The sequence below is a fragment of the Nicotiana tomentosiformis genome, chromosome 6 (genome assembly GCF_000390325.3).
Source record: "Nicotiana tomentosiformis chromosome 6, ASM39032v3, whole genome shotgun sequence".
In the NCBI taxonomy this organism is placed as follows: Eukaryota; Viridiplantae; Streptophyta; class Magnoliopsida; order Solanales; family Solanaceae; genus Nicotiana; species Nicotiana tomentosiformis.
Genome location: NC_090817.1, coordinates 137,424,704 through 137,446,268, shown reverse-complemented (window position 1 = coordinate 137,446,268; position 21,565 = coordinate 137,424,704). Strand labels below are relative to the sequence as shown.

Genomic DNA, 21,565 nt, shown 5'->3' with positions numbered 1-21,565 from the left:
TTAAATTAAGATAAAGACAATCTTTTTTTTTCTTTTTCTGTTTTACTTTTACCATTAACTATTCATTCCCTAAATCATTTATCAAGACTTTTTGAAATACTACCATTATTATGGGTAAAATTGTAAAATACATACTTAATTTATTTTTTTTCTTAAAGGGAGCGTAAAATCAAAAGTAGTTAACTAAAAATGAACCGAGGGAGTACTATTTATTTTCAGTTCATTTTTCAACATATAATAATAGGGGTAATATAGTAATTTTTACCATATTATTTATTGTTTCTTAAAAGGTGTGAACGGGAGCTTTGGCGTAACTGGTAAAAGTTGCTACCATGTCGAGCCGTGCAAATAACCTCTTGCAGAAATGCAGGGTAAGACTGCGTACAATAGACCCTTATGGTCCGGCTTTTCCCCGACCTTGCGCATAGAGTGAGGTTAATGCACCAGGCTGCCCTTTTTTCTTTAAGGGGTGTATCAAGTCGATAGTGAATAAGTAAACTTTTACACAATTCATGGTCTCATTGATTTCCTAGCTTTAATAAATTGAAAAATGCAAATATTACCTAGTATTGTGAAACTTAGTGAATTTACTATGTATATTTAGCTCAAATAAAAGAAAAATGTAAATTCCTAAATTTATTCTGAAAAATCGGATTTGGGTGAAGTTTGGTTTGAAGATAAAAATGTGTTTGGACATCTGTTTTGGGTGAAGTTTGGTTTGGAAAAACATGAAACATGATTTATACCCACAAGTTCTAAAAACTATCATAAATACCCAACAATACCATTATCAATAACATTCATTATATTATCGCAAACCATAGTCCTGAAAATAAATAAATTTGATATAAAATTATCATTTTTATAATGAATTATATGATACACTATCAGATGACTGAGAAAAAGAAACAACATCGTTACAAAATAATAAATGGTGGGCTCTTTTATAAAATACAAAAGTTTGGGGCAATGTTTTAAAAAATATAATAGTGATATTTTGGCATTGAGCTGATTTTGGGATTTGGCCAAAATGTAAGTAAAATTTATGGCCAAACATATATTTGCCAAATAAAATCCAAGTTTATTTTGGCAAAATCTATTGGCAAAGAGATATCTCCCAAATATCATCATTAGCTGTGCACCTCTTGAATTGTATTTTCGACTGTACGGAAAATGAAGCAACTGAGGTTTTCGGGATTCTACATGGGATGTCTTGCAATTTTGAGTCTTGGCCCCGGCGACTCGGTTGGACTGTAAACTTGTTAGTATTTCAATTTCTGGGATTTTGAAAACGAGAACAGTTGTTTGCCTTTTTCTAAACATAGCCACATGAAAGCTAGAAAATTCTAGTAAAAAGGAAAAACAGTCAATAAGATGCTGTATTTTTTCATTATTATGGCAGTATTTCGATCAGCTCAATTATTCTACCAAATATATTTTACATGTTATCATCGCTTGAGATGATTTTATGAGCAGCCTATTCCCTTTAACCAAATATATTGTGCGGTTTCGGGAATTTAATGTGTATTGTATGGATCCTATCACTATAATTCAATTAAAACAGACAACATTGTAACTTATACTCTACTAGATAATGGGTTTAAAACAAGCTGCGGTTTATGTAAACTTACAATTATACTGTAACGCAGTTTTGAAAATGTCAATACTTTCTATCAGCAAAATGTAATATCCTCAGCAACCTTCCAACTGTAATCGTAAATAAAATAATTATTAAATAATTATGCTAATATATGCAATCCACAAGGATGAATGAAGTTCTTTGAAAGTTTAATATTCATTAAATGGTAATATACGCGTCCACAAGATTGTACTTATTAAAAGGATAGCCCAATAAAAGGAAAGAAATTCTAAGATAAGTACTTTTTCTTTGAAGGCTGCTTCCTCTTAGCATGAATTTCACTTGTAGAATTTGACTTGCTACTGTTATCATCATTAAAATTAGCAGGGTCTACATAGGACTGGTAACCAGGAAACCTGAGGCGAAATCGAAAAAATTAAAAAATAAAGACAGCAAAAAGAGCTAGTGAGGCAACAAAAGATATGCCAAGATTAATACATGCAATATTTTCACATATATTACCTGCTCACTTTTGTGGCTTCTCCATCTTCAGTCATTTTCACATCAAATATGTTTCCTGCAAACAATTAACAGTGAACTACTCAATCATATCTGAAGCTTTTAGGGAAGAAAATGGTAGGGCTGACTTCTAAACAATTCTTAGCCTATCAATGGCAAACTGAAATTGATCTAAAATAAAACGGATACAATTATCCCGTCACAAAGATAAACATTTCCTTTTGTTGTGCATGTCGAAAAACAAATAGCAAGACAAAAGATGTAGCAGACTCGCCGAAAATATCATCCCTGTTGGTTAACCTTTACATGCTGGTTCTCAATCAAAAAAGTCTTACTATACAGGCCTTAGGTCTGAGGAAGTTAATGCTAAAGTGATTATTTTACTACTGTTGCAAAGCAATAAACAGATACAAAGTAAAGTACCAAACTACAGTATTGAATATGCATTTCCTATTGACCCTAGTCCTTCAATGTGTTGTCTTTATTGCTTTGAGAAAGGGTGTTTTAAATAGTTTTCTTGACAAAATGATCTACAGTAGCATCTGTATTTAGGGAGAAAGAGCAGAAAAAGTAGACACAAAGATAAAACACTAAAATAAAGATATGAAGGTACTCAATTAAGGTATAGGAAGAGAGGTAAAACCAATAGACACTATTGTGATCCCTAAAACACACAACTGAGGTGGATAAAGAGTATCTGCCAAAAGTGAGCAAATGCAGTTCACAAGAACCAGCAAATGTACTGACATACAAATGCAATTATGAAACTCCAGCGTGCATCAATAAAAAATTAACCCTTCTGGTTTAATACTGATAACAAATGCGCTTATTGTGTATCTAAGGAGTGTTTACCTCCAAAGATATTCTTGTCTGAGAAGTACTTGGACATCAAATATCTCCTGCACTCAACTTCATACCTCTTGAACTTCTCAATCTGTTCCCTCTCCATATAGCTACATGATAAACAAGATAAAAATTGGGACATCGTATGAGCTCACAATACACTTAACATGTAGATGACTTGCACTGGAACTAATTAAAATGAGTGCTAACATAATAGGAAACTGACAGAGAAGTGATTAATGCATTCCAAAATTTTCTTTTTGCGGGGCAGATAAGTATCATTTTTGTATAATCTCCTGACCCACGGAAGCAAATTGGGATGATGAAAGAGAATTAATCAATGTCTCTATTCAATACAAGCTGTCACAAGCTTCTCTAATAGCAACTGGTAGCCAAATGAGCAGTACCTATTGATCCTTCCTTTTGGGAAAGTATTAGAACCTTAGATCATTTTTACAATTGCATCTTTTATCAATTTTCTTATTAGTTACCACCAACCCAACCCATAGGAAGAAGGGGAGGAATTGGTGCCAAATTTTATATGTTAAACTCCAGATATATTAAAACAATTGCAAAGAGGACTTTATTATATGTGATAAACTTTTACATCATAAAGCTTCAACTTGAAAAACCAGGCAAAAATCTAAAAGGGAATAGACGCAAATGGATAAAACACAGGATAATCCATAATCACAAATGTAGCAGCAAAAGGATAGAGGGAAAAGAAATAAAAGAGAACAGGATCTCCATTCAACCAGACAGGTAAAATTTCATACACGCATTCAATAGACAAAAAAGGACTTTAATCAGTTCATAAAATTGAAAGCTGGCATTAACCTAGGTACCTTGCAAGACTGCGGCGATGCTAACACAGAAGTGAAACCTACTGTCTTAGCCCTCTATCCTTATATATACGCGCGGGGATAATTTAGCAAGTCAGATAACATTAGTAAATTCCAACCTATAGAAAGAAATAAATGAGCAGATAATACCAATGCCCGAGCATTTTGAACAACAAATATGCATTTTTTAGTGAATTTTGACTACTGGAGCTAGCTCAGAAGTTCAGACTTTCCAAATGTGGCCCAAACAAAAAATCCCTTCTTACTGGGCCCACCAAGAGCCCAGTCCAATATAATTGAAACTCTGGGCTACCACAGCATAGCCTGGATAGAACAGCAAGACGGGTATGAGAGGAAAGTCAAATAAACAGATTAAAGAAGCATAGATAACGGATTGTATCGACTATAAATGATGAAAAACACACTTCATAAAGTAAAGAAGGATGCAGCTGTCAGCATAGAGAAGATAAATTCATTTTATTATTTAGAGGACCGACAAAATCCAACTAGGAATGATGAAACACAAACACTTGCAAGATGAAACAAATTAGCGGCTACTTAACAAGTTTTAAATATTGTTATACAAAAGAGTATTTACCAGGAGATAGGATAACTTATACAAGATTGTATTAACAAGCAGTAATTGTAACAATCTGGTTACAGCTAACCAAACTACTTGCTGATTCTTGTTGTGTCACCAAACAAATTTTTAAGTTCATTAGTAGTAGAAGAACCGAAGGTTTATAGAGTACTTAACATTCTGTAACTATTCAAGAATTGGAGTATCACATTATTCTCCTGTCAAACCCTTTATGTCTTTGTTAGACCTGATCCTAGGATTTCATCAATCCGTGACGTGACGGATTACACTTCTGCGATCTGCCAGAAAGCACATTCGGACAGTCATTATGAAAACTTGAGACTGTCCACTAGCCAAGAAACCTTGTTGGATCTATTCTAGCTTACAAGCTTAAAGCCAAGTTTTTGAAGTGGTTTGAGAACCTAAAGGCTCAAAACCAACTCATAATTCTATATAATTTTCAAAGGCGTAGCGTCTAATATTGATAGTTGAAGAGCTTTACAAATGAATTACAAGAAGAGTAAAGAGCAAGTAGGTAAATAATAGGTAAGTGAAGAAGATTTGATGCTTTATTTATAATCTCGATTGTAAAACAGAGAAGTATCTTTGTGCTTCCTAACTTTGCGATGAGAGGTACTTTCCAAAATTTTCCTTTAGTAAGTATACATCATTCTCTGGATTTTAGAGTAACTGTAACACATAACTCGCATTCCGACATATATTTTGGATATGGACTAACCCATTGCTACAGAGCAAAAGAGTTAACAACCAATTCAGTACTTGTTTATGTCTGATTGTGACACTTGAAGCCAATAATGTCCTAAAGCATTCTTCCAAAGCCAACAATGAGCTCTAAAGGCATTAACAAAGAATACCTAAGAGGCCATGCTATTGCAAGAGAATCTCTTAAAAGTTACACCAGGTTAAATCATAGTAAGAGCATGACATTACCAATCAACTCTTCACAGAGATCCATGAAGACAAAAAATCACAGCAAAGAAGTAACACACAAATGGTCAGCTCGATGATCACACGCACATAATAAATACGAAGTACGACGAGCTAAGAACATAAAATCGCACCCAAGGGTTTGGCCTAGCAGTCATTAGTCATTGACTGTGGGTAGAAACCTTGAAGACAAGGGTTCAAATTCTACCAAAAACAAAAAATACCCACTTTTGTCACGACCCAAACCGATGGGCCGCGACGGGCACCCGGTGCCTTACCTAACCGAGCACCAACGTAACGTATCTTTCTTATCATACCATCATGGGTAAATGGGCCAGAAGGGCCGTTATGAGATAACCAGAATAAAACATAAGGGAATACTAAATATAGGACGGCCCGACATGATATAGAAACTTATACATGTGACATACGGGCCTATAAGGCCGACATGATCATTTGTATACTCAAAACATAGGTCGATAAGGCCATACAAGTATCCGTGTACATGACATCTGTCTACAAGCCTCTAAGAGTACATAAATGTCATAAAGGTCGGGCAAGGCCCCACCATACCAATCAATACATGTCCAAATCATACTGACCAAATAGGCAACTTCGGAGCAAGTGGAGTGCACAAACACCTTCCGCTGATAGCCTACTAGAAGAACTCTCAACCTGTCTATCGGGACCTGCGGGCATGAAACGCAGCGTCCCAGGCAAAAGGGACGTCAGTACAAATAAAGTACCGAGTATGTAAGGCATGAAAGTAATATATAAAAGACATGAAAGAAACATGGAGTAAAGAATTCAACCTGTAATTCTGAATAACTCTGTGAATCATGAAAAATTTATAATGTCATAGGTATATGCGTATATAACACCATCAAGCCTCTGAGGGCATCTCAGCCACTGTGGGCAAAATCATCAACGTATACCAGCTGATCAGGTGGTGGTGCGTATATAACGCCATAACCTTTCCCCATACTTCATATACATATACTATACGCCATCTGGTCATGGGTAATATACATGTATAAATGAATGCAATGCATAATGAAGTAAATCAATAAGATCCCTCGGAATGTAATGAGACCCATGAACAAATGATATGATAGTAGGACATATAGGGAATTAAGAACATAGGCAACCCTAGTACTTCTAGGAATAGAATCATTTGTGAAAGTTGCGTGCTTGCTCGTTTCGTTGCATCATGTCAAAAGGAAAGAAGGGATGACCTTAACATACCTTAACTCCATTGAGTCCTTAATACCTTCAAAGCAATTCTTCGAACAACTCAACTCAATCTACCATAGCATAAGGAGATTCAAAATCAGTGTTGAGTAAAGGCTAAGTCCGCAACTTAAACTAGTAGCTTGTTTACGTAAATTTGGGCAGCATCTCCCTTGTAACAAGAGCCTCCTCCAATACCATATACCAACAACAATGACCAGAGCAATCCAACAATACATAATTATCAATAACAAGACACCATATAACAACAACTCACAACTACTTCACGACGAGCTCCAATTGGAATCTGTATACCTCATATCACCCCTTATAGACTTCTTACTTTAACTTAATAGTATCATTAACATGATAATGAAGTCATTCATCAATGATTCCAGCCTTATACCATATATTTATAACAAAGAAAGCAATCCACAACTCCAATTATCCTCAATTAGCAACTTTATTCACTAGTTCATGTCTAGTCCATCCATTTAACTTAATCAATGTCAAGATAACCTTAAGCACATACAAGAACACAATATACATACCTCCTACAGTAGCTTCAAGTCGAAATCCAAGTTACATTTAGCTTATAACATCCCCCAATGTCAATACAATACCATAGAAGTAACTTAAGCTAATCTTCACTTGCAATCTCAAGTTTCATATGTTTCTTTCATCAATTCACTTGATCAACATAATGCATCACAACAGAAACCATATCATAATAAAGTTATTTTCACCATAACAATATATATATATATAGCCTTAAAACAACCCAACAAAAAATAACATCTCTTCCACTTTCAAGTGTTGTCTTGTAATCTTCATCCAAATAACTTAACCAACACATAGATAAGATTAATCCCAAGAAATAAGATGTTATACATACCTTAAATAATCTGGAAAACCTCGAACCAAAGCTTCCCTTAGCTTACAAGCACCCTTAATCACATCACAACACCATAGAGGCTCTCTTCTTCACTTAGGCTTACTTTGATGTTTGATTATAGTGTATTTCTTTGGAGCCTTTGGGGAACTATTTGAGAGGGGGTTTGGAGAGTGTGAGGCTAGAAGGAGGACGAAAAATGAGCAAAGCTCATCTCAAAAACGAGATAAGAATAAGTGAAGGTCGGGCCCCGACCAAGTGGGTCCCATAGGGGCTTCCTACGCAGTCTCGCAAAAACACAAATATCTATCTACACCGATGTCGTATTGACGAACGGTTTGCAGCGTTAGAAACTAGATACATGGGGCTTTAATTCCATATAAAGTTTGGGAAAAATTGGATTTAAGTTGCGGAAAAATCGAGCTAAGATTTACCTTGTAACGAGCCGTTTTGAGAAATTAAGTTCGTAAGCTTTATGATGTCATTTTGGGACATATATCATAACAAAATGAAGGTATTTGAACCTAATTTCCAACGGTCCAACCCATTTATTCATACGATATCGGGGTAGAGAAATATGGATTTTTAAAGTAGGGTCGCCAAGTCACGTCGTTCGAAGAAACTGGCAGGTTTATAGGCTAGGTTGCGAGGCAATTTTCTCCCAATATATTGAGAGTTACAGGGAGATCTTTATATGGAATTAAAGCTCCATGTACTAGTTTCTAACACTGCAAACTGTTCGTCAATACGACATCGATGTAGAGAGATATTTGCATTTTCGCGAGACTGCGTAGGAAGCCCCTATGGGACCCACTTGGTCGGGGCCCGACCTTCACTTATTCTTATCTCGTTTTTGGGATGAGCTTGCTCATTTTTCGTCCTCCTTCCAGCCTCACACTCTCCAAACCCTCTCAAACAATTCCCCAAAGGCTCCAAACAAATTCCAAAGAAATACACTATAATCAAACATCAAAGTAAGCCTAAGTGAAGAAGAGAGCCTCTATGGTGTTGTGATGTGATTAAGGGTGCTTGTAAGCTAAGGGAAGCTTTGGTTCGAGGTTTTCCAGATTATTTAAGGTATGTATAACACCTTATTTCTTGGGATTAATCTTATCTATGTGTTGGTTAAGTTATTTGGATGAAGATTACAAGATAATACTTGAAAGTGGAAGAGATGTTATTTTTTGTTGGGTTGTTTTAAGGCTATATATATATATATATATATATATATATATATATATATATATATATATATATATATATATATTTGTTATGGCTGGAAAATGGTGAAAATAACTTTATTATGATATGGTTTCTGTGGTGATGCATTATGTTGATCAAGTGAATTGATGAAAGAAACATATTAAACTTGAGATTGCAAGTGAAGATTAGCTTAAGTTACTTCTATGGTATTGTATTGTCATTGAGAGATGTTATAAGCTAAATGTAACTTGGATTTCGACTTGAAGCTACTGTAGGAGGTATGTATATTGTGTTCTTGTATGTGCTTAAGGTTATCTTGATATTGATTAAGTTAAATGGATGGACTAGACATGAACTAGTGAATAAAGTTGCTAATTGAGGATAATTGGAGTTGTGGATTGTTTTCTTTGTTATAAATATATGGTATAAGGCTAGAATCATTGATGAATGACTTCATTATCATGTTAATGATACTATTAAGTTAAAGTAAGAAGTCTATAAGGGGTGATATGAGGTATACAGATTCCAATTGGAGCTCGTCGTGAAGTAGTTGTGAGTTGTTGTTGTTATATGGTGTCTTGTTATTGATAATTATGTATTGTTGGATTGCTCTGGTCATTGTTGTTGGTATATGGTATTGGAGGAGGCTCTTGTTACAAGGGAGATGTTGCACAAATTTACGTAAACAAGCTACTAGTTTAAGTTGCGGACTTAGCCTTTACTCAACACTGATTTTGAATCTCCTTATGCTATGGTAGATTGAGTTGAGTTGTTCGAAGAATTGCTTTGAAGGTATTAAGGACTCAATGGAGTTAAGGTATGTTAAGGCCATCCCTTCTTTCCTTTTGGCATGATGCAACGAAACGAGCAAGCACGCAACTTTCACAAATGATTCTATTCCTAGAAGTACGGGTTGCCTATGTTCTTAATTCCCTATATGTCCTACTATCATATCATTTGTTCATGGGTCTCATGACATTCCGAGGGATCTTATTGATTTACTTCATTATGCATTGCATTCATTTATACATGTATATTACCCATGACCAGATGGCGTATAGTATATGTATATGAGGTATGGGGAAAAATTATGGCGTTATATACGCACCACCACCTGATCAGCTGGTATACATTGATGATTTCGCCCACAGTGGCTGAGATGATATGATGGGATGCCCTCAGAGACTCGATGATGTTATGTACGCATATACCTATGCATGGTATGACATTTATACGCACATGCATGACATTATAAATTTTTCATGATTCACAGAGCTATTCAGAATTACAGGTTGAGTATATCATGAAATAAACTTTATCAACTTACGTATTTTCTGAGACCCATGAACAGACGATATAATAATAAGACTTAAGACACATGGAAAATCAAGAACATAGGCACGCCTAGTGCTTCTATGAATAGAGATATTTATGAAAGTTGTGCGTTTGCTCGTTTTGTTTATATCGTGTGGATCATGCCAAAAGGAAAGAAGGGATAGCCTTAACATACCTAGTCTTAACCCACTAGCTCAAGAGCTCAACTCGTATCCACTTCACGATCTATATAATAACAAGAATAATACTAGTGTCAACCATACGAACAATTCTCTTAATCGCATAACGGAAGATAACCTATCCTACAATGAAATGGACATGATTTCCCATGTTCTTATCATTCCCTCAAGCCTACCATATGTAAGGTAATACAACAACACAACTAGCAACTCCCGCAACAAGTTTTACAACCCAAACTATGATACAACGAGCGGCAAGCTCGGGTACGATTATCAAACATACTTCTCCAATATTTCTTTCCTTCAAAACACATATCAATGACAACTACAACTATATATCCAAGTTACTCCCATGATTTTCATCCACAACACAACTTCGAACATTACTGAATATCCGACACAATAACAACAACGTCAAAATGCGATTTTCCGCTATTAATTCCATAATTCTCATTCCACAATTTAGCCATGACCTTGACGAATTTAAATATACCAAGGAGAGGAAAATTCTTACCTTATTTTCCAAGAAATACTCTTATTCCACCTTACTTCACATTGAAGAAAATCCGGATTAACCAACGCGCCAAAACAGAACAACGAGATCGAGGTGGTGCGCAAAACCTATATATTGTCTTTGAGAAAGATTACACTCTTCTTCCATAAATTACCAACTCACATTGCTGCTACTACAATATAAATTCACATTTATGCTATATCCCTTGTGATATAGTACTGTTGCTATGTATAATTTCCAAAGATGAAAGGTTGCTTCAAATTTTTCTACTTCTCGTGAAAATGAAGGAACCAAAATAGTTGTTGCCTAGTTTTATTTATGAAACACCATATTTAGCTAAAGTGATAAAGGAATCATATTTGTTGCAATTCTTTCTCATAAGAAGAGTCCAAATAGAGTGTTTTTATCCATCATGGTTTGTGGGGTTCACCCACCTCTTCATTATATCAAGGGGAATTGGGATGACCATCTGTCACTCATAGAATTCGCCTACAATAATAGCTACCATTCCAGTATTAAAATGGCCCCATACGAGGCACTGTACGGGAGGAGATGTAGATCACCAGTTGGATGGTTCGAAGTCGGTGAAACAGAATTATATGGCACAGATTTGATTCACCAAGCCATTGAGAAGGTGAAAGTGATACAAGAGCGACTGAGGACGGCGCAAAGCAGGCAAAAGTCTTATTCCGATGTCCGACGTCATGATCTGGAGTTTGAGGTTGGTGATTGGGTTTTCCTGAGGATCTCACCGATGAAAGGTGTTATGTGTTTTAGGAAGAAAGGTAAGCTGAGTCTGCGGTATATCAGGCCATACAAAATTCTTTGACGAATTGGACAGATTGCTTATGAGTTAGAATTGCCACCCGAATTGGAATTTGTCCACCCAGTATTCCATGTATCTATGTTGAGGAAATGACCCTTCTCGGGGCGTCCCTATCAAAGATGTACAAGATACGGAGGATCTATCATATGAAGAAGTGCCAGTGGCTATATTAGATCGACAAGTCCGCAAGGTGAGAACAAAGAATGTACTCCGTCAAAGTATTGTGGAGGAACAAGAATAAGGAAGAAATGACATGGGAAGCAGAAGAAGAGATGAAGTCTAGATACCCTTACCTGTTCCAGATTAAAGGTTCTTAATAGCTGACCCTTACATATACTCTTCACCTCGTACGTGTATCCTAAAGCATTTTCTGTTTATCCTTAGATAACGAGAATGCTGGGAGAATGCAAAATGCAACGGAAACGGCTCTATGAGGTAAACAATAGCCTGAGAATACTCTTCCTTAATACAAATTGGTGATACACAGCTAATGTACATATCTATAATGCTTTGTATAGCCTTGTGAGGTTGCAGGTCGGGTTTAACTGCTTACAGGTTTGGCTGGCGTCCATTTTATATGAGCTACCGCACCTGGGCGTTAGGATATGTCATAGTAAATCCATATAAACTTGGAGGGATTAAGGTTACTCATGTGGCTATAGGGGATTTATGACAGTGTTAACAAAGACCCCGTAATTTTGACAACCTTTTAGTAAAGTTTTGATAAGTTTGCTTTTATGTAGTTATTGTTATTTTTACTTTTCGGATGTGCATTAAATTAGGTACATGATATGCGGAAGTTTATAAATGAAATTTTTCTTTATTAGAAAAATAGAAATTATTTTCTCATAAAGCGAGAAAGTTATTTTTTTATCGTTTTAAGAACTTATAGTAGAAAAATTTGTATTTTGATATTATGTTGGGAAAAATTAGAATTTGATATGATATATTTTTTTTATCAATGTCCTAACCTTTATAAAATATTAACATATTTATTTTGTTACCAAGTATAATAATTACCAATTAATAGATAAGTTTGTAAATAATATTAGCTACTTATTTTACTAGATAAGTATTAACTTTTTTTGGAATAAATTATTTTATCAAAGTAGTTATAGTAATCTGTTAGACTTCCTAGTGCTACGTGACAGGTGATGATATTTTACTCAATTAGAAAGTAGTGGAGTTGGTAGGACAAATCATTTCAATATATATATATATATAAATACACTTCTTCTACACTGAGAAATAGACTTTTGCAATAGTTTGATGATGGTATGTATTTCAGCCGAACATATCCTCTATATACATAGTGTTTAAGACACTTTAGCATTGGGAAATGGGGGAATCATTAGATACATATATTTACACTCCAGCAACTACGTGGGGAGAAACTCTATCTTGCTCATCCCTTGTTCCCTAAAGCAATGAAGTGCTCAAAGTTTTCTTCTACGTACAACTTCTCAATATTTTCATACATCTAGTTAAGGTAAGTTTTATTTTAAGGCATGTAATTGTTGAGAACTCACGGGACGGTGATCGGAAGCCGTGAGTTCAAGTCATAGTAATTGTATAAATAGGTTATGGGCTACTTTTGTATGGTAAGGAGATTGGTGGTGGTATGGTAGCTCGTGTAGAGCTTGGTTGTTGTTAAAAAGAGGTCGGGTGTGGAGTACACCATTGTATAGAGCCTCGGGAGCTTGTCGCTCTTTGATTGCTTGACGATAGTGTTGGCATAGCGGTAGTTTTTAGTTGATGTTGGGGTTGTGTTGTTATTATTATGCTTTGTGAATTTGAAAGAAGAAAGTGTATAAAGCTATTATATACGAGCGTATATTGGTTGTTGTTGGCTATAATAACTTGTGGGAAGTCATATAAATAGGGGAGGTGCTACCCGTTTTATTATAAAATAGGTCGTGGTCGACATATAATAGTTACGACGCTTAAAAGATAACAATAGTATCATTTCTCTTATTGTAGACTAAGGAGTCGTGACCTTTGCATAGCTTGAGGTTGGGCAGTATATACAAGGTATGTGAGGCTATCCCTTTCTTTCTTTTGCACGGCTCCGATTGTACGTAACATAAACGGACGAGCTTCCAAAGATACTTTACTCATAGAAGCTAGTAGTACTTACATTGTTTCCCTTCTTATGGAAAGATTCATGTTGATGTTGCTTCTCTTATTTTTATGTACCAAATGTTGTTAGTATTCCTTGAATCCTATAATATGTATGATGGAGAGTTAGATCCTCTAATAACGTATACGAAGGTTCCCGACCTTACGTCACTCTGAAAGGTTCATAATGTGATTCCATAAGTCCAGCATGCGTTATATGTATGTACCTATTTTACTCTACCGATCCGCGCTATGGTCGGTCAGGTATGACACCTATTGTGCAACCACTGATCAGTTGGGTTTTACCGAGCCTTATGGTGGCAGGGTACGTTTTTACTGAGCCTATTACGACCGGGTACGATATGATGATGATGATGCCCACAGAGGCGTATGTTTTTAAAAGTGTATATATATATATATATATTATTTTATTTTTATTTATTTATTTTTTTCTATTTTTTTTATATCATGCATTTCATGTCAGTCGTCCTCAGAGGCACTCGGATGTTATAGATGGTATTTTCTCTATCTCTCTTTACATTACTGTTCTTAATTATGTTATCCTGCCTTACATACTCAGTACTTTGTTCGTACTGACGTCTCTTTTATTTGTGGACGTTGCATGTCTTGCCACAGGTCCTAATAGAAAAGTAGACGAAGTTCCTCCACCACGGTAGACTGCTCAGTTCAGCGTTATTGGCGAGACCCCTTCTCTGGACTTGCCGTGGTCTTGGTATGCATTTTGTTATAGACGTTATGGGTAGGTCGAAGCCTTGTTCCGACAATGTTCCAGCACGTATGTTTCTTTAGAGGCTCATAGACAGATGTCGTCTCATGTATAGTTTTGGATAGCCTTGTCGGTCGGTTTTGTTGTATATAGCTTTACGATAGCCTTGTCGGCCCATGTTATATGTGTTTATGTCGTTATCTATCATTGTTGGTTGTTTGTGATTCATGTCTACCATTTATGTTGACCTTGTTAGACCTTACAGATAAAAGAAAGGTTAGATAAAATGTACGTCAGTGCTCGGCAAGTATGGCCGGTTACCAGTCATGACCCTCCAGTTTGGGTCATGACAAACTTGGTATTGTGTTGATGGGAGGTATAAATAATATTTATAAAAAAGAACACTAGTCCAAACAAGAAAAGGGAAGAGAGAAAAACAAGAAGACAAACGACTTAAGTTGCACTCCTCGATCTCAATTTATATGACCCTTTATATTTCGGGACGTCCTGAAAATTTGACACTATTTATTTCTATACAACTTTCCAGAATTCATATTTGTTAAACAATTTAATACTTTAAAGTTTGTAGCTTTTCAACCATTTCTTTAATATTCACTTCTATATAAAAAAATTACTACGCTTCAGTCCCAAATAAGTCAGCTCAGTTCCTATTTAAGCTCAAGTCATGTCATCATCATACTAAATAAAATAAGAGTTAAAAAAAAAAAAATATATATATATATATATATATATATATATATATATATTATTTCTTCCGTTTCAATTTATATGACACACTTTCTTTATTAGTCCGTTCCAAAAAAAAATGACACATTTCTATAATTGAAAATAATTTAACTTTAAACTTTTCATTTTACCTATTTTAGCCTTAACAAGAAGTGATTTTGTTCGTCTCATGTATTGTATTTTCCTGTTGCTATTATTGGGTACTACTTATCCTTTATCTCTCCTTTTTTCTTTTCTCTTCCATCTATCTTCCTTCCTTGCTTTCCTCTTCTTCTTGCCCTTCCTGAGCCGAGGGTCTATTGGAAACAGTCTCTCTACTGCATTAGGTAGGGATAAGGTATGCGTACAGAATACTCTCACCAGACCCCACCTGTTGGTATCAAACTGGGTTAATTATTGTAGTTGTTGTTGTTAGCCTTAACCAAAAGTCTTTCTAGCCACACAAATGTCATATGACCCACAAAACTTTTACTCCTTAAATTTTTTAAGACCATGTCTCAAACTAACTCATATATAAATTAAAAGGGAGTAGATAGTAAAAATAATAATAATATTACCAGTTCTCTATTCTCTAGCAAGTCTAAAACATATTCCCAAATACCACATATCGAGTATTTAATATTCACTCCAACTATCACTAAAATGGAAACGGAAGGAGCAAAATATTACAAAAGATTTATTGAAAAAATATACTTCTGGGAATGCGAGAGAAACCTGATCTTGTTGAACGGTGGAGGACATGGAGGAGTTAGAAACAGAATCGACAGATGAAGAAACCATTGAAATGCAAGTTTTGGAAAAATATTTTAAGGGAAATGACAAGTGTGGTTCGCTGAAGATGCCAACTTTCATAGAGCAGACAAAAAGGTTTGTGGCCAAATCTTTTTCTACTGGGTTGATTTCAAAATATTTCTTGTAAGTACAAATGGCGAAAGCAGTAGACTGAATTTGATGAGGGGCAAAAGTGAAATAATCGAGGTAAGATTAAGAAAAAGCTAAAATGGCCAATTTGCCCTTGAACTTTATGAAATGAAACTTTATATATATATATATATATATATATATATATATATATATATATATATATATATATATATATATACTATATAAAAAACACGAAAACCCTTAGCGAAATGTCGTTCGCCTTTTTTACCCTTTAAAAATAGATCTCACATTGAACAAAATAGTGTTATTTTTCTAATATTTAATACAATAGTTATTTAATTATTTTTCTAATATTTAGGACTTCTAAATCAACAAAATTTTCTATATTAGAATTTTCTTTATTTGAAGTTTTGAACCATGTAATATATCATATTTGTAAAAGAAAAATAGTGACACATCATAATACAGTTTTTAGGTTTAAAAGCTTAAGGAAAAACATTGCATATTCACATTAATAAGACTTCTAAGCCACATAGGCTAAAAGAAAACGAATAGTACAAAGAGGAAAACAGACAAGAAAAAAACTTACACTGCAGATACGCATTTGGAAAAATTTGAAACACTTTGCACTTCTTTTAGATTTAAGAGTCCCCTTTTTAACCTAAAAACGTGATTAATTAAACCGTTTATTTTGTTAATAAAATATTTGCAGATTAATTATTTACTAATATAATTTTAAGGGAATAGTTCACAATTATATAATAAATTTAGCATTATATGCTTCCAATGAGCTATTAATAAATTAAAAACTAATTCAATACTCTAATCCTTACTAAAAGAACATTAATGGATATAAATATTTATAAATTGTTATTCACTAAACACTAACTATTAATTAATAAGTTTCATCACTTACAAATGTGAAAAAATTATTTTCAAATGAAATAAAATAAAAAATCAAGATTTGAAGAAAAAATTATAAAGAATTCAATAATGAAGACCTAACAAAAATTAAAACATGACGAAGTTTTGGATGAGAGGTTCTATCAAATTCACTTTCATGACGTAATGTTATTATTTTTAATTTCTGAAATACAATTAATTAAGAGAGTTTTTGACAAGTCAAAAGATTAATAATGAATTTTTTATGATCTACAAAGCTAATTATACAAAGTAGCACACGAATTGTGTGACAAGCCCGTGTGTAAGGCATTGGGCACATACCAAGCATATGCCGAGCGCTTGAGCGTAAGCTTCGCAAGATAGGAGCTCACACGTAAGTCCAAGAGCATTTCACGAGTGTCTTGCCTCGTACCAGTCCATATTTTGCCTAACCCCATTTGGTGAATGGAAACAAAAGTGATTTGTAATAGTTAAATACAAAGATTCAAAATTGAAACATCCATCAACTTTTTATCTTTTGAATCCTTCTTATTTTAAAATATGTTGGAAGTTTAGATATTTAGGATTTAAAATACAATCGAAATTTTACGTTCTTATTTAAATAATGTAACATGACCAAATTCTTTTTCTCTCATAACATGACTAAAATTCATGAGAGAGAAAATTAAAGATGGTGGTCAGATAACTTCGATACGTAGTTGGCGGGAATACAATCACAATAAGTCATATTACTTCATTTATCGAGCTAGCTAGATAGGAAAAATGTTCATAATTTTTAGGAACTTATATATTTTTTATTTTTTAATACAAACATATTATTTAATAATATTTATACGATTTCTTAAAAAGTTGTATACTCACTGACATGGGTACACGCGTAACGCACGTAGCATAAGACTAGTTATTATAAAAGCACGAATGTTTCACGCTAAATATTAGATGACTAAAACATCCTCGTAATATTGATAGACTTTTATATCCTTCAAAATTTAAATTATCTCTTTAATATTTATGTCCAAAAACATAAAAGTGTTTCAACAGAGTAGAATCCAAATCCATTATAAAGTAAACTATCCTATCAGGTTATGACTTTCACTCCGTTAGTTGGTTATTCAAATAATGAGACTGAGAAACCCCAATTTGCTACACTATGGAATATAAATCTTATTTGGTCTAGAAGTCTAGTTCGTAATATAAGGCTAAAGAATCCCCAAATCTTTGTTATAAAGAAATAGAAGAAATGTCTGGGGCGTCCATTAGTTGGAAACATCAGAAGGAGGCGCCAAGGAATTAGTTTTATTTTATGGTATTATTGTAAAACGAAGGTAACAAAATTAGGTAAGGTATTATTAGTTTAGAGTTTGGTTTTGAGTTCTCAATGAGATTGAAATAAGGTGCATTGCATGTAATAGCAATGTACAGTGGCGGAGCCACATTCAATCAAGGGGTGTCAATTTGACACCCCTTCGGTAGAAAATTACACGATATTGCTAGATAATTTTTTTTATGTTTTATGTATATTTATTATACGTTGACTCCCCTTAATTTTTTGGTGCATTTAACTTTTTATATTTTGAAACTTCTTAGTAAAAATCTTGGCTTCGCCACTGGCAATGTACAATTTTCATGTTAGTCTACGAGTCTAAGTGTATGCTGTCATCAAGGTTAAACACATTTATGAATGCAACAACTTTTTTTGTGGATCGTTATAATACAACGGAACACTTTTTAGAATGTTGACATGAATACGTGAGAATTTTTCTAACATACTAATTGTTTTTTTTTTTTGGTTGAATATTTAGGTGGTTAAGAATTATAAATTTAGATATAAAATTCTAAAATAGTTGACATAGGATAACCTGCAACGCAACAAAAAGGTAATGACATGGAAGACATGAATAACTAAATAACTTCTTGTATATATATTGATTTAAAGAATTATTACTTTTATATACCTGAATTTTTAAGGCTTAATTAAACTAAACCATTGCATTAAAAAGATTATAACTGTTGTTGTATTGTTTAAGTGATTTTAAAACTTTTCGCATAACTCTTATAATGTTTAGTTTCATTTCGTAATATTAAAGAGATAATTTAAATATTAAAGAGATAATTTAAACTTTTCGCATAACTCTTATAACTTTTATATATATATATATAACAACCATACACTATAAAAGCCAAACTTTTGTCGGAACCGATTTTTATACTATGTTATAATATATGTCATCTATAACAGCGCTTCACTATTGCAACCAAAAAATATCGAAACAAACGAGACTATTATAGAGAAGTATGTTTGTACATATATTATATTCTTGTTGCTTTTTGTTTTAAGGAACTAATTATTGAACTTTGTACATACTCAATAATTGTTTTTAGAATATTTATGCTATTAAAAGTTTATTACTTTTGGTATGTGTAGCACATGATATTTCGTGCATCGCACGAGCATAGAGACTAGTTACTATAAAAGCATGAATACAATGTCGGTTTATAAAAATAACGTTATAATATTAAGCATAATAACTCATAATAAAAGGACATAACCGGAATTTTAGATATTAGCCTTATAAACCTATTAGTTTTAGGATATAATACTACACATTAGAAATCCAACATGATTACCTTTAGGAATCCTATTAGCATAATTACTCTCGGGCTGTCTAATTCATATAAAATTGAACAAATAAATATCTTTAGTCATGTAATCCTATTACTTTTAGGATATACTTCTTAAAAATACCTATTACTAATTTAATTTGAAAACGCATTATAATGCCTTATTACTAATTTAATTTGAAAATGTATTATATTGTCCAAATTCATTTAGAAAAAATGAGAGCCTATATTATTATAAAATAATAGATACAATATTAATATATCGAAATAGCCCTAAAATATTAAACGGAAGAACTCATAGGTAAATGACATAAATGCAATAACCTATTTTTTGGACTATAATATATTCAATGCTAATTTTTCATATTTAAGATTTTAAATTAATAAAATTTTGTCTATTAAATTCTCATTAAAAATATGTATGAAGGTTTAATAAAATCAATTTCATAAGAATTTTTCGTATTGGCAATACATTACCACTACATAATGTCCAATACGAAGAAAAAATAAAAGTAATATTAAATAGACGACATAAAGAGTTTAAATTGAGAAGAAAAAAATACTCCCACGATAATATATTTTATTTTATATTTGAACTATTTTTCTACTCAAATAATATTTTTTTAATCCATTTTTCGTGTAATATTAAAAAATACCCAATCCTTAAACAACAACTAAGAAAATATTTAAGAATATAAATGTGTGAGAAAGAGAAAAAAAAGATTGGTAAGAGTCCATACCACTAATGATTCTACAAACATAAAGATCTAAAAGTGAAATGTTATCAATCTTTTACTCTTTCAAAATAAATTTATGGTGGATAAAATTATAATTAAGATTAAATATTCAAAACAAGAGATGAACTAATATTAAGATCTGAATTAACATATAATAAATTATTTTTTATGAGTAACTTTAATTAAATCAAATAATTAAAGTTATTTAATTATTTAGCAAAAGAATCCAATTCAATTATTTTTTAAATTCATCATATGAGTAAATTTTTTATTTAAGTTAAAAAAAAAAATATTATGGTATATAAATTTATTCCATAAAAAGAGCGTTAGAACAAAGTAAAAATGTTAGTATATTATTAAGAATCAAAATGATATACAAGTGTCTGAGGAAGCACAATCAAAGCTAAATCCTAAACAAGAACAAACTTTCAAGACTATATTATAAAGAGCCGACTCTGGTATAACGGGATTATTCTTTGTAGATGCCTCCGGCGGAATCAAAATAATATTTCAATGTCATGAATTACTTGCAAATATCGTACCAAGATGACACTGTTAGCAATAATAGCAAGTGGTGTACCAACAACGATTTTATTATGAGCCACTGACTTTAGATTTGATATACCTCTTCAAACAACTTAAATAACTATCACAAATATATCAAAGCAGAGGAATTATGCTAAATTTATAAGGAAAGCAAAATCGATAATATGGGATGAAGCACTTATGGCTAAGTGTCAAACGATCAAAATAATTACTTGGAGTTCTAGAGATATATTGGATATTAATGAACCGTTTGGTGAAAAATTAATGGTTTGGGAGGTGATTTCTGTCAAGTAGTACCAGTAGTTCCAAAATCGACAAAAGTCGAGACTTTAAAAGCTAGCTTGTCAGAGTTATACGTTTGGCCTCAAACGAAAAAGATTCAACTGACAAGAAATATAAAGTAAGAACAGATCCAGTATTCAGTGTCTTCTTGCTTCGTGTCGGAAACGAAGAAGAGCATCCAATAAAATATGATTTGGTTCTTCCTGAACACTTGATTATCAATCCCAATGGTAATAGTAGTGCATTTAATAAGAGAAATATTTCTATCATTAGATTTTGTGCAAATCGCATGATAGAATTAAAAAAGATATCTTAGCTGACAGAAATGAATATGTTGATCAACTAAATAAAAGGTTGATTGCAAAATTTTAGGGATTTTTACTTGGCTATACTATATCAGAAACCCATTTACCTATGTTCTCTATGTTTTGTAATTTTTAATAAGTATCTAGGTTTTTCTTACAACTTGTATATATTGCTTCTTAAAAGGCTCCCACCCCATTATTAA

General features: G+C 33.1%; 1 protein-coding gene across 10 annotated transcripts; it reads right to left on the bottom strand.

The window, feature by feature from the left end:
- Positions 1–932: 932 nt before the first annotated feature.
- On the bottom strand, positions 933–16,013 carry LOC104084907 (uncharacterized). 10 transcript variants are annotated; one of them, XM_070177878.1, is made up of 7 exons: positions 15,797–16,011; positions 3,903–4,107; positions 2,951–3,051; positions 2,102–2,156; positions 1,882–1,995; positions 1,632–1,707; positions 933–1,251 (listed from the first exon to the last, which is right to left on the bottom strand). In XM_070177878.1, the coding sequence occupies exons 2-6, from the start codon at positions 3,965–3,967 to the stop codon at positions 1,674–1,676; spliced, it is 369 nt and encodes a 122-aa protein (XP_070033979.1). In that variant the 5' UTR covers positions 3,968–4,107; positions 15,797–16,011; the 3' UTR covers positions 933–1,251; positions 1,632–1,673. The 10 variants fall into 10 exon arrangements, 9 of the variants coding, with proteins under 9 accessions (XP_070033979.1, XP_070033984.1, XP_070033981.1 ...); XM_070177883.1 differs by lacking the exons at positions 933–1,251; positions 3,903–4,107 and adding exons at positions 5,914–6,000; positions 10,147–10,196 and having other exon boundaries at positions 1,366–1,707; positions 15,797–16,008; XM_070177880.1 differs by lacking the exon at positions 933–1,251 and adding an exon at positions 3,787–3,840 and having other exon boundaries at positions 1,366–1,707; positions 3,934–4,107; positions 15,797–16,007.
- Positions 16,014–21,565: the final 5,552 nt, after the last annotated feature.

Coding starts and splice junctions, on each gene's coding strand:
- LOC104084907 (XM_070177878.1), bottom strand. CDS start 3,967: ATGCATATTTGTTGTTCAAAATGCTCGGGCATTGGTATTATCTGCTCA. Junction 2,157..2,950: donor AGACAAGAATATCTTTGGAG/GTAAACACTCCT, acceptor AATTGTTTGCAG/GAAACATATTTGATGTGAAA. Junction 1,996..2,101: donor GAAGCCACAAAAGTGAGCAG/GTAATATATGTG, acceptor ATTTCGCCTCAG/GTTTCCTGGTTACCAGTCCT.